The sequence below is a fragment of the Pimephales promelas genome, chromosome 11 (genome assembly GCF_988280905.1).
Source record: "Pimephales promelas chromosome 11, fPimPro1.hap1.1, whole genome shotgun sequence".
In the NCBI taxonomy this organism is placed as follows: Eukaryota; Metazoa; Chordata; class Actinopteri; order Cypriniformes; family Leuciscidae; genus Pimephales; species Pimephales promelas.
Window position 1 is genome coordinate 20,678,151 of NC_142779.1, and position 12,628 is coordinate 20,690,778.

Genomic DNA, 12,628 nt, shown 5'->3' on the forward strand with positions numbered 1-12,628 from the left:
GGCTTTTGCATCTGAACTCTTCATACATTGTTTTATGGTCTTTATAAACGTACGGACGTTGTGTATTTATATTGTGCTTATTAAATGTGTGTGGGCCTATTATAAATACTGACACTTTCTTGGCATGACAACCTGGCCAAAAATGATGTCTTCTCTTCTTGGTATGTTTCATTCTGTTGTCATAATAAATAAAACGATCGATTCCAAGCACAACTACGCAATATGATTAAAAAGAAGTCTTTAAAATTATTATTAGTTTTTAATAATGTATGGGCGCCCTCTAGTGGCCGTTGGTGCACAGTGCGAGCGGAAATCAATTATAAATGACCAATCACATCTGATGATTATCAAATGAACCTTTCTCAAAGGGCCTTTTTGATTGTGTAGTTTAAACCTGTAGGATAAAGGATAGCTACGTAAAGCACAAGCAAAATTTACTTCTAGATAATTGATATGAAAGTGAATAGCATCACTCGCCTATTTTTAGGTTCGATTCTTGTCATTTTCTCCAGACCAGAATTATTGAATAGAGGCTTATCTTTATCAGATGAGAGAGTCGATCGCCCACACACAGCACACGGGAAACACCCTGGCAAACTTGTAGTGAGCGATCCGTTTACAAACACGCCGAACTTGACGCGCCAGAGATCGGTGCCTGTCCTGCGGATCCGGGGCCGAACACCTGCGAGGAGGATCCCACCTGGCCCAGATTACCTGCCCAAATTCACCCGCCTCCCGGACGTGTCGGTGACTTGCTTGAGCAGCAGTTTCGTCTTAAGGGTGAAGAAGATTTTCTACGGGTTCTCGGCCGCCGCAGAGGAGCTGACGCTCGGAGAAATCTGCAAAAGCAACGGGGTCGTTGAGCCGCATAAAGACTTGCTCTTCAAATACGCCCTCACGGACTGTCAGGGCGAACAGCAGGTGATTGTTGTTATCGTCATTTTCAAAAGAATCTAGGAATCTCTGTTGTCTATCATCCTTGCCAAATAATGACATGACTCATCTCCAAATGAAAGGTGTTTCCTGATCACGTAGTCTACAAGTATGTCCTTCACTACGTGCCACTCTTAGGCCTACACAAAAACCCTTTCATTCACCGCAGAGTGAACGTTGGCGTGGAATGTCGATATAATAAAAGGTAATAAAATGTCATGTTTTGAGTCGGTTCACTAAGTTCACAAAGTAATTAAACATTGTGAAACATTTCAGTTCTGTTTTTACAAAGTTTTGTACTTTTTAATTTATTTATTTATTTGTTTTTACTAATTAGCTGCGAGGCTATTTTTTTTATTATACACTTTTTATTTATCCGGTTTTGAATAAAAATGAAAGCCCGCCATGATTGTTGAGTTAAAATAATTCTGTCATAAATGAGAAACTTTCTCGTATAGCCAGCCTATCATGAGAAACGTTCTCGTAATAATGACTTAACCTTTAAACAGACAAGAGAGGAAAATGCTAAGCAAAAAATAATTTTCATTTTTTATATAATCTTGACTTAAATAAAATTTAATTTTTTTTTTTATTTGATATATTTTGGATTTTATGAATTGTGTCTCCTGATACGTTGCCTGATTAGGGTGTAAAAAGGACCATGCCATTAATCTGTTAACTGTTACTGCCACTGAAAACAATTATATCGCATTCTTCACCTGATGTTGATGACAAATTATATATTTTTCGAAAAGCTTACGAACTCAAGATTCAGCCTGTTTTGAAATTGGACGTTGTGTTCCTCTAGTCTTTTTATGGGCTCCTTCCCCTTTTTTAATCTTTCAAGACACCTATTTTCAGAAAGGTCTGAGTCTCAAGGTTCCATATTTTGTGACAGAATAGATATTTGGACAGAATTGTATTAATTTGTTATGGCAGAATGCATTCAATTAAATTCAATGGAATGTAAGTCACCCTGTGGCTATTTTTGGTATTACGCCTAAACAAAATCTTATGGGATCATAAGTTTGAATAGAGATAGTTTAATCCCTTTTTACACCCCAAACAGGCAACGTGCTGCAACGTGCTAAATAACAACATGAACAATATATTACTTAATGTTCTCCTTCAGCACCTTTAGACAATGTTCCCAATTAATGTTACCATATTCTTTTTTTTCTTTTTTTAGAAGAAAAGTAAGTTTATATATATATATATATATATATATGAAGAGTTCAGATGCAAAAGCCTCTAAGTGCCATCTGAAATTTTCTTCTAGAATGATCATTTTTTATCAAACTTGTATATTTCAGTTCAGTGATTTCACTTAAATGGCAATTAATAGGTAATCTTTATTGTCATTTAAGTGAAATTACTGACCTGAAATATACAAGCTTGATAAAAATGATCATTCTAGAAGAAAATTTCAAATGGCACTTAGAGGCTTTTGCATCTGAACTCTTCATATATATATATACATATACATATACATATACATACAATTTACTTACTTATCTAAATATCTGAATGTTCTGCACATAGACAGTATGGTTCATCTGTACCACTGGCAGCCATGTTGGATTTAGGTCTGGCTGACTAATTGATCCCCAAAAATTTGAAGCAAATCATGTGACCAGTATACTCAAGACCATATACTGTCAATGCTCAAGACAGACCAAGCTGTCATAAAAGATTTGATGAAAAAAATCTTAATATATTATGCCCCAAAAAATACAATAAAACAAACTATGTATGTATAGTATGCACCAATAGTAAAAACAAAGAGTTCATAAAAAGGCACAATTATGTAGGCTAAGAGGTAAAAAGCATAGATAATTATGATTTGACAAATTAAGTAATTTCTTAATCTTTTATGACACTGTTCTGTTGTTTGTTATTTAGGAACCATCATGTGCACAGTCTGACCAGTAGCCCGACGAGGCAGACACCATTGCGCAAAGTCATCAGGAGCCGATCTGGTGACTTTCAGATTCAGCTGATGGATGGTGAGCAATTTTTGTTTTTTAAAAAGAAAGAAAAAAGGAACACATTACGCATTAATAGCTTGTAGCTTTCCAGTTACACTAACTTTTGCTGTAGTGTCAGTAGGAATTATCTGTTCTCTATCTCAGACTATGTGTGCATTTCATGGCAAAAGGAATGTTTGGAAATGTAAACTCATATTTCCTACTGACAAACTACAGCATATATATATATATATATATATATATATATATAAATAACTGGTCTAAAACCATTTCTTCCTGGTGAAAATACTAACGTGCCTAAGATTAAAACCTTTTTTTTTTCACAATATGAATCAAATCTGTATTGAAAAGTCAAATAATTTTGTATAATTGAGCTACAAACATGCTTATCTAACTTGCTCAAAAAGATGGTCTTCTGTTTCCAGAAGTATATTTAAAAGTTTTTTATTTTATACAGACATAACCCCATGATGGCCACACATAAAAAAACTTGTTTTTAATATAACCCTGATTTGTTCTGTAAACATGTTCTATTTCGTGGTGATTGCAAAATGATGCTGATGGTCTTATGTAATCTATGGCTGCTGTTGTGTGTTTTCCTGTGCTGTAGACTCCTGGTCTTCTCCAGTCAAGTCTGCCGTGTACCTGCTGGGTCAGAATGTGAACGTACAGATCTCCTCTCGACATCATTACTCTGGGGTCAAGCTTTTTATCAACAGCTGTTATGTGGCTACCGTTAACACCTTGAGCCAAGACACCAAATACAGCATTATAGACAATTACGGGTGAGTGGAGAAAAATGCTATCTTTGTGAAAGATTTATCAGATGCAAAACTTTCTCACACATACATATCCAGATGTTTACGGGAAAGCCAGATAAATCCAAGTGCTTCAAGATTCAGGTTCTCCAGGGCGGACAATGTTGTTCAGTTCTCATTTGGTGCTTTCCAATTCACTGAGGCTCCAGATGCCCAGGTGTGTTTATAAGCTTGGTTCTTTTCTCACCGCCGGTGAATCATTTTGAAGACAAAGCATAAGAAATGCTAATGTGTTCATCGTGTTGATTTGCTCTAGGTCTCACTCCATTGTGAGCTTTCTGTGTCAGGAGGAGGCCCTAGTCCAACGCAGAAGTCATGTTTTTACAGGCACCCAGACAAAAGGTTAACAAGACTAAGCATCTGCCTAAGTGTTATAAAGATCATGAATAACTCTTAACCCTACCATTCCTTTCCACATCACTTAATTCTTTAAATATCTGGTAAAGGTCATGGCTTCCATTATAGATTGACTTTAAAGATTCGTCTCTCACCACTTCTTCACTAGATGGATCTCTGTGTCTGGGCAAGATTCTGTCTGTGACTGCTGTGACTCTGTCTGCAATCCGACTAAAACCAAACGAAAAATTCATGAAGGTGAGTACATAAAAAGCATAAGCATGAACATAATCAATCTGAGTATTCATATGCTAAAAAAAAACATTAAAAACTTTTATATTCACATTACTTTGGTTTGTAGTTTAAAAAAAGTCTATTACTGGAAATATGAAAAAGCCTGCACATGATGTCCATGGAAGAATTTTTCAAGAATAATTATTACAAGGCAAAAAACAACTGTATTATTTATTTACTATTAATATTTTGTCCTAACTGATGCTTTTTAGCTATAGAGAAAATAGAATGAAATCTCATTATGAAATAAATATTTTTCTCTGGTTCACGTTGCCAGAATTATTGGCACCCATTTTTTGCAACCTCCTTTTGCCTATAACAGCTCTGAGTGTTCTCCTATAATGCCTGATGAGTTTGGAGAATCTGACAAGATCGGACATAATTCCTCCATACAGAATCTCTCCAGATCCTTCAGATTCCAGATTCTTCTCTTCAGTTCAGCCCACTAATTTTCTATAGGGTTCAGGTCTGGAGACATGACAGAAGCTTCGTTTTGTGCTCAATGACCCATTATTATGTTGATTTTGATGTTTGTTTTGGATCATCATCCTGATGGAAGATCCAACCACTGCCCTTACTAGTTTTCTGTCAGTTTTTTAAAAACATTTTTTTTTTATCTGTTTGCTAGAATCCATTATACCATGTATCTGAACAAGATGTCTAGGACAAAAAATATTAGTAAAAGATAGGCCCGTAACATTTTTTAGTTTCATCTGATAGAATCTGGTCCCTTTTGCAGTTTCTGTTGTGTTTGACAAATGAATATGCTGGAGATTGTTTTTGGATGAGCGAGGAGGATTTTAGTTGTGGTTATGTAAGGGTTGTTTGGCTTTCTGACCCCAAGACTCAATTCATCTCTGCAATTCTCCATCTGTGATCCTTAAACTTTGCTTCTCGACATACATTAGGACTATAGACACATGTCATCTTCCAGGCAGATTCATCACATCTTTAGTTGATTGGAACTTCTTAAATATTGCCCTAATGGTGGAAATGGGGATTCAATGTTTTAGCTATTTTCTTATACAGACACTTTCTATTTTGTGAAGTTTAAAAATATTTTACTGCACATCAGAGCTATATTTATTGGTTTTACTCCATGATTAAAGGAATTTGGCCTTTTTGTTTCCTCATATTTATATTTATCTGTAACAGGAAGTCATGGCTGGAAAATGTCATGCTCTTAGTCATCCTGGTGAGATTCAGAGATACTTCAGAGATATGTTACTCAAGAATTTTTAGGGGTGCCAATAATTGTGGCCAACATGCATTGAAAAATCGATATGAGTATATGAGTAAAAATCTCTGAAGTATATTCCCATTCATATTTAAAGGGATACTCCACTTTTGGAAATTTTGCCTCATTTTGCCACTCCCCCAGAGTTAAACAGATGGGTTTTACTGTATTCGAATGTATAGAGACAATTTTCTGATATTTTCCAGAATATCAGTAACCAGACAGTTTCTGGTCTCATTGACTTCCATAGTATATTTTTTTCCTACTATGGAAGTCAATGAGACCAAAAACTGTCTGGTTATTGATACTGTCTAGGAAGATAAACTGTAGAACTATCAAGATAATCGGGACATAGCTAGGATTGTCCAAAATCTGCCCGATTATCTTTTGGTGTGTATCCAGCATAACAGGTCTTTGAGAGTCAGAATTCTTGCTGATAGACAGGTGTTTACATATACATTTATGCAGACACTTTTATCCAAAGCGACTTACATCTGAGAACTAAATCAAACAAGTCATCGTGAAGAGCTAAAAACAACACAAGAAGTGCTCAAAATACAAAGTTCAAACATTGCTCAGAGTAGCATAAACCAAAGTAAGGACTTTTTTTTTTATGATAAGTGCTCATGGAAGAGACAAGTTTTCAATTGACTTTTGAATGCTGTCAGGGATTGAGGGTGGGCAGATCATTCCACCAGCATGGTACCGTGAATGAGAATGTTCTGGAGAGTGATTTTGTGGCTCTTTGTGATGGTACTACGAGCTGTCGCTTATTGACTGATCGTAGGCTTCTTGTAGGGATGTAGACTTGTGGTAATGAGTGGAAGTAGGAGGGAGCTGAGCCGGTGGTCGATCTGTAAGCAAGAGTCAACACCTTGAACTTGATGCGAGCAGTGAGTGGACAGAGGAGTGGATAGAGGATCTTTCGTTGAAGACAAGACGAGCTGCAGCATTCTGGATCATTTGTAGAGGCTTAGTTCCACATGATGGAAGTCCAGCCAGAAGATCATTGCAGTAATCAAGCCTAGAAATAACCAGGGCCTGGAGGAGAAGCTGTGTCTCCTGCTCAGTTAGGAAAGGCCTGATCTTCCTGATGTTGTGCATTGCAAACCTGCATGATCGAGCTGTCTTTGTAATGTGGTCTGTGAAGGTCAGCTGGTCATCAAAGATTACTCCAAGACTTCTGACTGACCTTGATGTGTTGATTGAGGAAGAATGTAGCTGGATAGTGAAGTCGTGCTGTAGAGACGGATTGGCAGGGAGGACGAGAAGCTCAGTCTTAGCCAGGTTGAGCTGCAGGTGATGTTCCTTCATCCATGGGGAGATGTCCGCCAGACAACTTGAGATCCGTACAGCTAGTGTGGGATCATCTGGTAGAAAAGGTGTTCTTTTCTACTTATTTAGTGTTATACTTATTTTCCTCACTGTATATATATGTATGCATGCATGGGTGTATATATAATAGAGTAATAATTAAAACGGTACTAAGAAAGAAGGGGAAAGATTGGCAGTGGGAAAAAATGTATTGTGCGCTTCTTATTAATATTTCAGGGGAGAAGAAAGGTTTTTTTAATATTTTGAATTAGCTTTATTTTTATATTTTCATTTAAAAAAAAGTTTTAGTAATATTGTTGAGCTTTTTTCCATGTATTATTATTGTTGTCTATTAACAGTATCAGTATGATTTAGGTTTAGTCATTTTTGTGCTTCAATCTCCATGTATTTATTTCAAGACAACATTTTTTAAAAATATATTTTTTATATACTGTATATATCTAATATTTATATTTTATTTGAGCTTTATTAGTTTTAGTTCACAATAAAAACACCGATTGTGATTGACATTTAAATCACAGTTAAATCTTTTTGTAGATATCATGAGCTGACCTTTTCCAATTGCTTCCTTATATTGTACTATTTTGCATTAGACCTATAATAAATGCTGATTATATTCAGCATTTATTATACGTCCAGGTTGTAGCTCTAAAATTGTGATACGTTCTTTGTAAAATGTTGGGTTTTAGGTTAACTTGTTAAATTAGTACTCAGGAAACGACGGTCAATCAAAATAAAGGTCAATGAGAAAATAAAAATCTTGACCTCTCCTCTCTTTTTTTCTGTGCATCAGGGTTCGTAAGCAGTGATCAAGTACTCTTCTCTGACACGTCTCCTGTCTCAACTCTGCCTTCCTCAACTTTAAACTCCACTCTCGTGACTTCTAGAAACGATGACGCCATCTGGTATGAAGCCAAACTGGCCAAAGAGCCCCAGTGGTCCTACACACACAAGGACTTTGTTGCCTCTGTTACCCTGAATTCTTCTGAGGAGGACCATGTTAAGAGACCGCATGAGTCCAACACAAGCACAGTGGAACTCCTAGAGGAGGTAATGGAAGAGAACGAAGAAGAGAAACATGGGGAGGTGGAAATTTTGATGGATATCAGTCAGAGCGTTGTGGGATCTGAAAGGCCAGATTTAGACTCCATGGAGCAGTTTGAGGTTGAGTCCTTGAGCTGGTCTGGAGAGAGGAAAATGCAGGATATGAATAAAGGCCTGAGTAACTGGCCAAATAAAGTTCAGAGAGTAGAAGTTTCCGTGGGTGATAGCGGGCAGGGTCATGAGGTGTTGCTGCCATCTTTTATATCAGAGGAAACGAATAAGGAGGAGGAAAATTATTCTGAAAATAAGACGGAAGGTTTGGATTTCCTTTTAATTCCGTCGTTTGAAGAGACGTCAGAGTTTCAGGTTGGATCTGATGAGCTGGTGGAGCAGGGTCTTGTGACAAAACTTAAGCAAGACTCAGATGACTATTTTGATTAAATGCATGTATTTTTTTTTTGTTTGTTTTGATGAATAAACCAAAGAACACCATAAAGCACAATAATCAAAACTAGTATTTCATGAAAGTTTTGTTTTTTACTGATAAGCTGTGAATTGAGGAATGTTAAATTACTTTTGTTAAATGGTTTCCTGGTTTCTCTTATAATGCCCTTTCATTCATTACAAAAAAACAACAACAAAAAAACATTTCGATGTTTGAATCCAAACATCCTGTTAATTGTGATCTTTATGAAGTATGAAACTAATGTCATTATGAGTCTTGCGCAGGTTTGGTCTTGCTGTCTGTTTTGCAAGGCTTCAGGGGTTAGTCAAGCTAAATATTTTCATTCTGATGGAACAACATTTTTCACATATTGAATTCAACCGTTGTGAATATAAAAGACATATTGTGTTTCCTGCAGTCACACTAGCCTTTTCATGTGTCGTAATCTCTATAGGAAAGAACTGGTGTGTGTATAGCCATTGTTCCTGGAACAAATCCTTCTGATTATGTGGTTTTCATTTAAAACTAGATGTAATTTAAAAAAAAAAACGTCCTTAGCTTGTCAAGTACTTTCGTAGAGAAAAGTCTTTCCTTTCGTGCCACAAAAGCGCAATAGGCAAAGTTTCAGAAGTCAAAATAAGACTTATGAACTGAGCTGAGATGTCTGCAGGAAATCTGACCATCACGTTTTACATTTACATTTATTCATTTAGCTGATACATTTATCCAAAGCGTCTTACAGTTGCTATATATGTCAGAGGTCACATGCCTCTGGAGCAACTAGGAGTTAAGTGTCTTGCTCAGGGACACATTGGTGTCTCACAGTGGATTTGAGACCGGGTATCTCACACCAAAGGCATGTGTCTTATCCACTGCGCCATCACCACGCCAATGGTTTTAACCAATGATCTCATTTTGAGGTGCTCTCCTTCCTTTTTCTCTTTCACCAGTTACTTCATTAATTCACTAGCCTTCTTTCTTGTTAAGGGTGGTTTATTCAGTGTTTTTACCTCATTTTTATCAAGAGTACATGTTGCAAGCTTTGTGAACAAAATGAGTAAATATCAGTGCAGACGTCAACAGCAAGCAACTTCAGCTAAAATCCCATTCTTTCCCATGCGACTTCTCTCACAGTCATGTAGGCCATGAGGTTTTCACAACACATCTGGCTTCTATAGTATTCAAACTATTTCTACAATTGATTTCTATAGGTTAAATAAAATATTTATTAGTACAGTCATGATTTGTGAAACAATATTAAACACTGATGGTATGGAAATGTACATTTTATTTTATTTTTTTACACAAGAAAAGTGTTTTCTTAGGAGCACCTAGATTGTGTGAGAACAATATAATCAATACAATGACATAGTTAACATAGTTAACAGTAAAATAAATAAATGAAAACATCCTAACTCACAATCTAAAAACACATACATTTGTGTAAAGCATGGGTTCAATAAATAGTGCACAAACTCAACATCCACACATTGTGAATAACAGTAATACAAAAAAACCCTGCAATTCTAACATTTTGTGTCAGTTTAGCACCCAAAAAGATCTGGCCATTTTGTTTGGGAGTGAATTATCTGTAATACAGATCACTATGGACTGAAATGTTACATAGAAAATTGATTATTATTGACAAGACATTGAGTGTTTGTTAAAAGCTGCCAGGCTTATGAAATAACATACAATGTAAAAATAAATATAATGCTATTGTCTGCAAATCACAGAAAGTCTTTAAGTTTCATATATGATTACTGCTAAATGAAATGGTTTTGTAAGTAACAGAACCCATTATGGACTTTTCCATTCAGTTTGAGTTTCAGACTCAGAAGGAAGCAGTATGTATTACAGATGGTTTGTTGGATGAAAATAAGAGCATTAAACATCAAATTTGGAAATATCCAATGGTGATCTCTCATTATGTCTCTCATTAGGTCAAACCACATTATAATGCATGCTTGCAAAGGAACTTGCTGAAATTTGACATTGGGGAAAATCATTAGGTAAGCCATTTTGTTTGGTTAGTTTCGTTCTTCTTCTTCTAATGAAAAACACAACCAATAAACACAAAATAATCACAATCAGCAGCAGACTAACAGAGATCAATATGTGCCATCTGTGTGTTGCCTGTCCTTCTCTCATTGTCTTTTCTGTAGAAAGAAATTAAATTAAACATAATTAGTTTTAGTCTCTTAAATGTTATTGATTATTATGCTTGTGTTTGACTGTGCTCACCTGAGTACAGCAGGATCTCTCTCCTGATGTCTTGTCCCAGAGGTTTGTTGTGCAGTATAAATGTCAGAGAGGAGTTTCTGATTTCAGTGACATTTATCCAACTAGAAACACTGTAAAGTCCTGTTTGTGTGTCCTTCATGAGGTGTGTTTGTGTTTGGTTAGTGATGTCTGAGTTTTCCATCAGCCACTGCAGTTTAGGAGACGGGTAACCCCCATCTGATGTCACTAGAAGGTTGACCCCATCAGTTAACATGGAGAACTGCAGACGAGGTTCAGAGAAGAACGCTGATAAACAACAGAACACACACATTAAAATCACAAGACAGTTACAATCACATTGTGAGACCTTGAAATTGATTCACATGATTTTCTATGAACATCAGTCCATGTTGTTGTTACCTGCAATATTCACTCTAAAACTCTTCTTCTGGCTGCCAGTGTTTGTGCTGATGGAACAGGTGTAAACACCAGCGTCCTGCAGAGTGACTCTGTCCAGTTTGAGTGATGCGTTTCCTGTTAGCATCTCCTGGATGAACAGGCTGGTGCGTTTACTATAGTGAGGATTCTGACGGTCCAGCTGGTCCCGACTGTAGTAGAAGCTGTGAACAACGTCCAGCTCACGCTGCCAGGTAATAACAGTGTTACTGAGATCCCACGAGTCCACAGGGAAGGTGCAGGGAAGGATCAGCGCCTCTCCGTAAAACCCAGTGACAGGACCTCTGGGCACAGTAATCTCAAACTCAGCTAGAGAGTGAAGGAGAGAAAATATATCAGCATTTGAGTTTCACAATCAATCATTAGCCTACTTGCAGTATGATTTTGTTGGCAAGATATTTCACAACATTTCCTCTACTAAAAATGTTAAATATTAAAGATATTCTCTGACATTTTAAAATTGTATATTACATCACAATTTATTACAGTTATGCCTTTAAGTTGTGAGGAACAGTGGACTGATCAACCTGTTGAAGCTGTAATGCTTTTCTTGAGAAACCAAAGAAATGGGCGAGAGATTATTTTGAAGAAACCACATCTTCTAGATTTCTAGATAAAAGTTTTTCTTTTAAACATAAGTAATAATAAGCCCCAACACAACCTACACTTTACAAAACAGCCGGAACAAGGAATAGTCCGCGTTATTGAATATCTTGCGTTTAGTTTGATTGATCAGTCTAGTAGCCTATAGGATATATATATTCTCTAAGGATTCAAATAAATGAAAGAATTTAAAGTGCCATTAAAAATCAGCATAAAATGTGTTCATGTTTTCCTTCTTAAATCCCATTTTTATTATCATATTCTGTTCCTTCATTTTAATTTCCAGTAACTGGAAAGTTGCTAAAACTATTCCACCATTTTCAGTCATTTAAAATAGGCTACGAATAGTGATGGCCGTGATTGGGCCGGTTTTGATTAAAAATTCGGATAACGTTAGTAGTTTTTTGATTGGCTTCATAAAGATCCCTTTCATGATAGTTAAAAAATTAAATAGGCTACTCACTGAAACAGGAGGCTTCAATAAGAAGGAAAGACAGGCAGACCACTTTCAGGTACATTCCAGATCCGCGGCCGTCGGTAACAGGTAGCCTAAATCCTCTAAGTCCCCGAATCACACTAGATGATCTTCGACTGTCCTCTGTAGTTTGTCAGATCAACAGCAGAGATCCGATCCCGATGACCGCTGATGTACTTTGAGATGTCAGCCCACATTGCAACTAGGTAAGGATTTTGTATTGTATTCGCTAAACCAGGCGCCGCCCATTACGCAAGTCACGGTTGTGAATCAAAGGTTTCGTGCATAGCTTAAACACACACACAAAAAAAAGGTTTCGTGTGACTTGACAGAAAAATAAAGGTTGATTTTATTTCGGAAGGCATCCTAACGTGTTTCTGAGCAGAATTATACAGCTTTTAATTATTATTATTTATTTATATCTATAAAATTTATTAATTT

General features: G+C 36.5%; 2 protein-coding genes across 2 annotated transcripts; one reads left to right on the plus strand and one right to left on the minus strand.

Moving 5' to 3' along the window:
* Positions 1 to 363: 363 nt before the first annotated feature.
* Positions 364 to 9,973, plus strand: LOC120467801 (uncharacterized). Its single transcript, XM_039656304.2, has 8 exons — positions 364 to 921; positions 1,017 to 1,138; positions 2,836 to 2,939; positions 3,532 to 3,706; positions 3,779 to 3,896; positions 3,996 to 4,081; positions 4,245 to 4,333; positions 7,735 to 9,973. Exons 1-8 carry the CDS (start codon positions 454 to 456, stop codon positions 8,424 to 8,426), a joined length of 1,854 nt encoding a protein of 617 aa, XP_039512238.2. The 5' UTR covers positions 364 to 453; the 3' UTR covers positions 8,427 to 9,973.
* Positions 9,702 to 12,394, minus strand: LOC120467802 (HERV-H LTR-associating protein 2). Its single transcript, XM_039656305.2, has 4 exons — positions 12,176 to 12,394; positions 11,074 to 11,418; positions 10,675 to 10,959; positions 9,702 to 10,589 (listed from the first exon to the last, which is right to left on the minus strand). Exons 1-4 carry the CDS (start codon positions 12,228 to 12,230, stop codon positions 10,375 to 10,377), a joined length of 900 nt encoding a protein of 299 aa, XP_039512239.2. The 5' UTR covers positions 12,231 to 12,394; the 3' UTR covers positions 9,702 to 10,374.
* Positions 12,395 to 12,628: the final 234 nt, after the last annotated feature.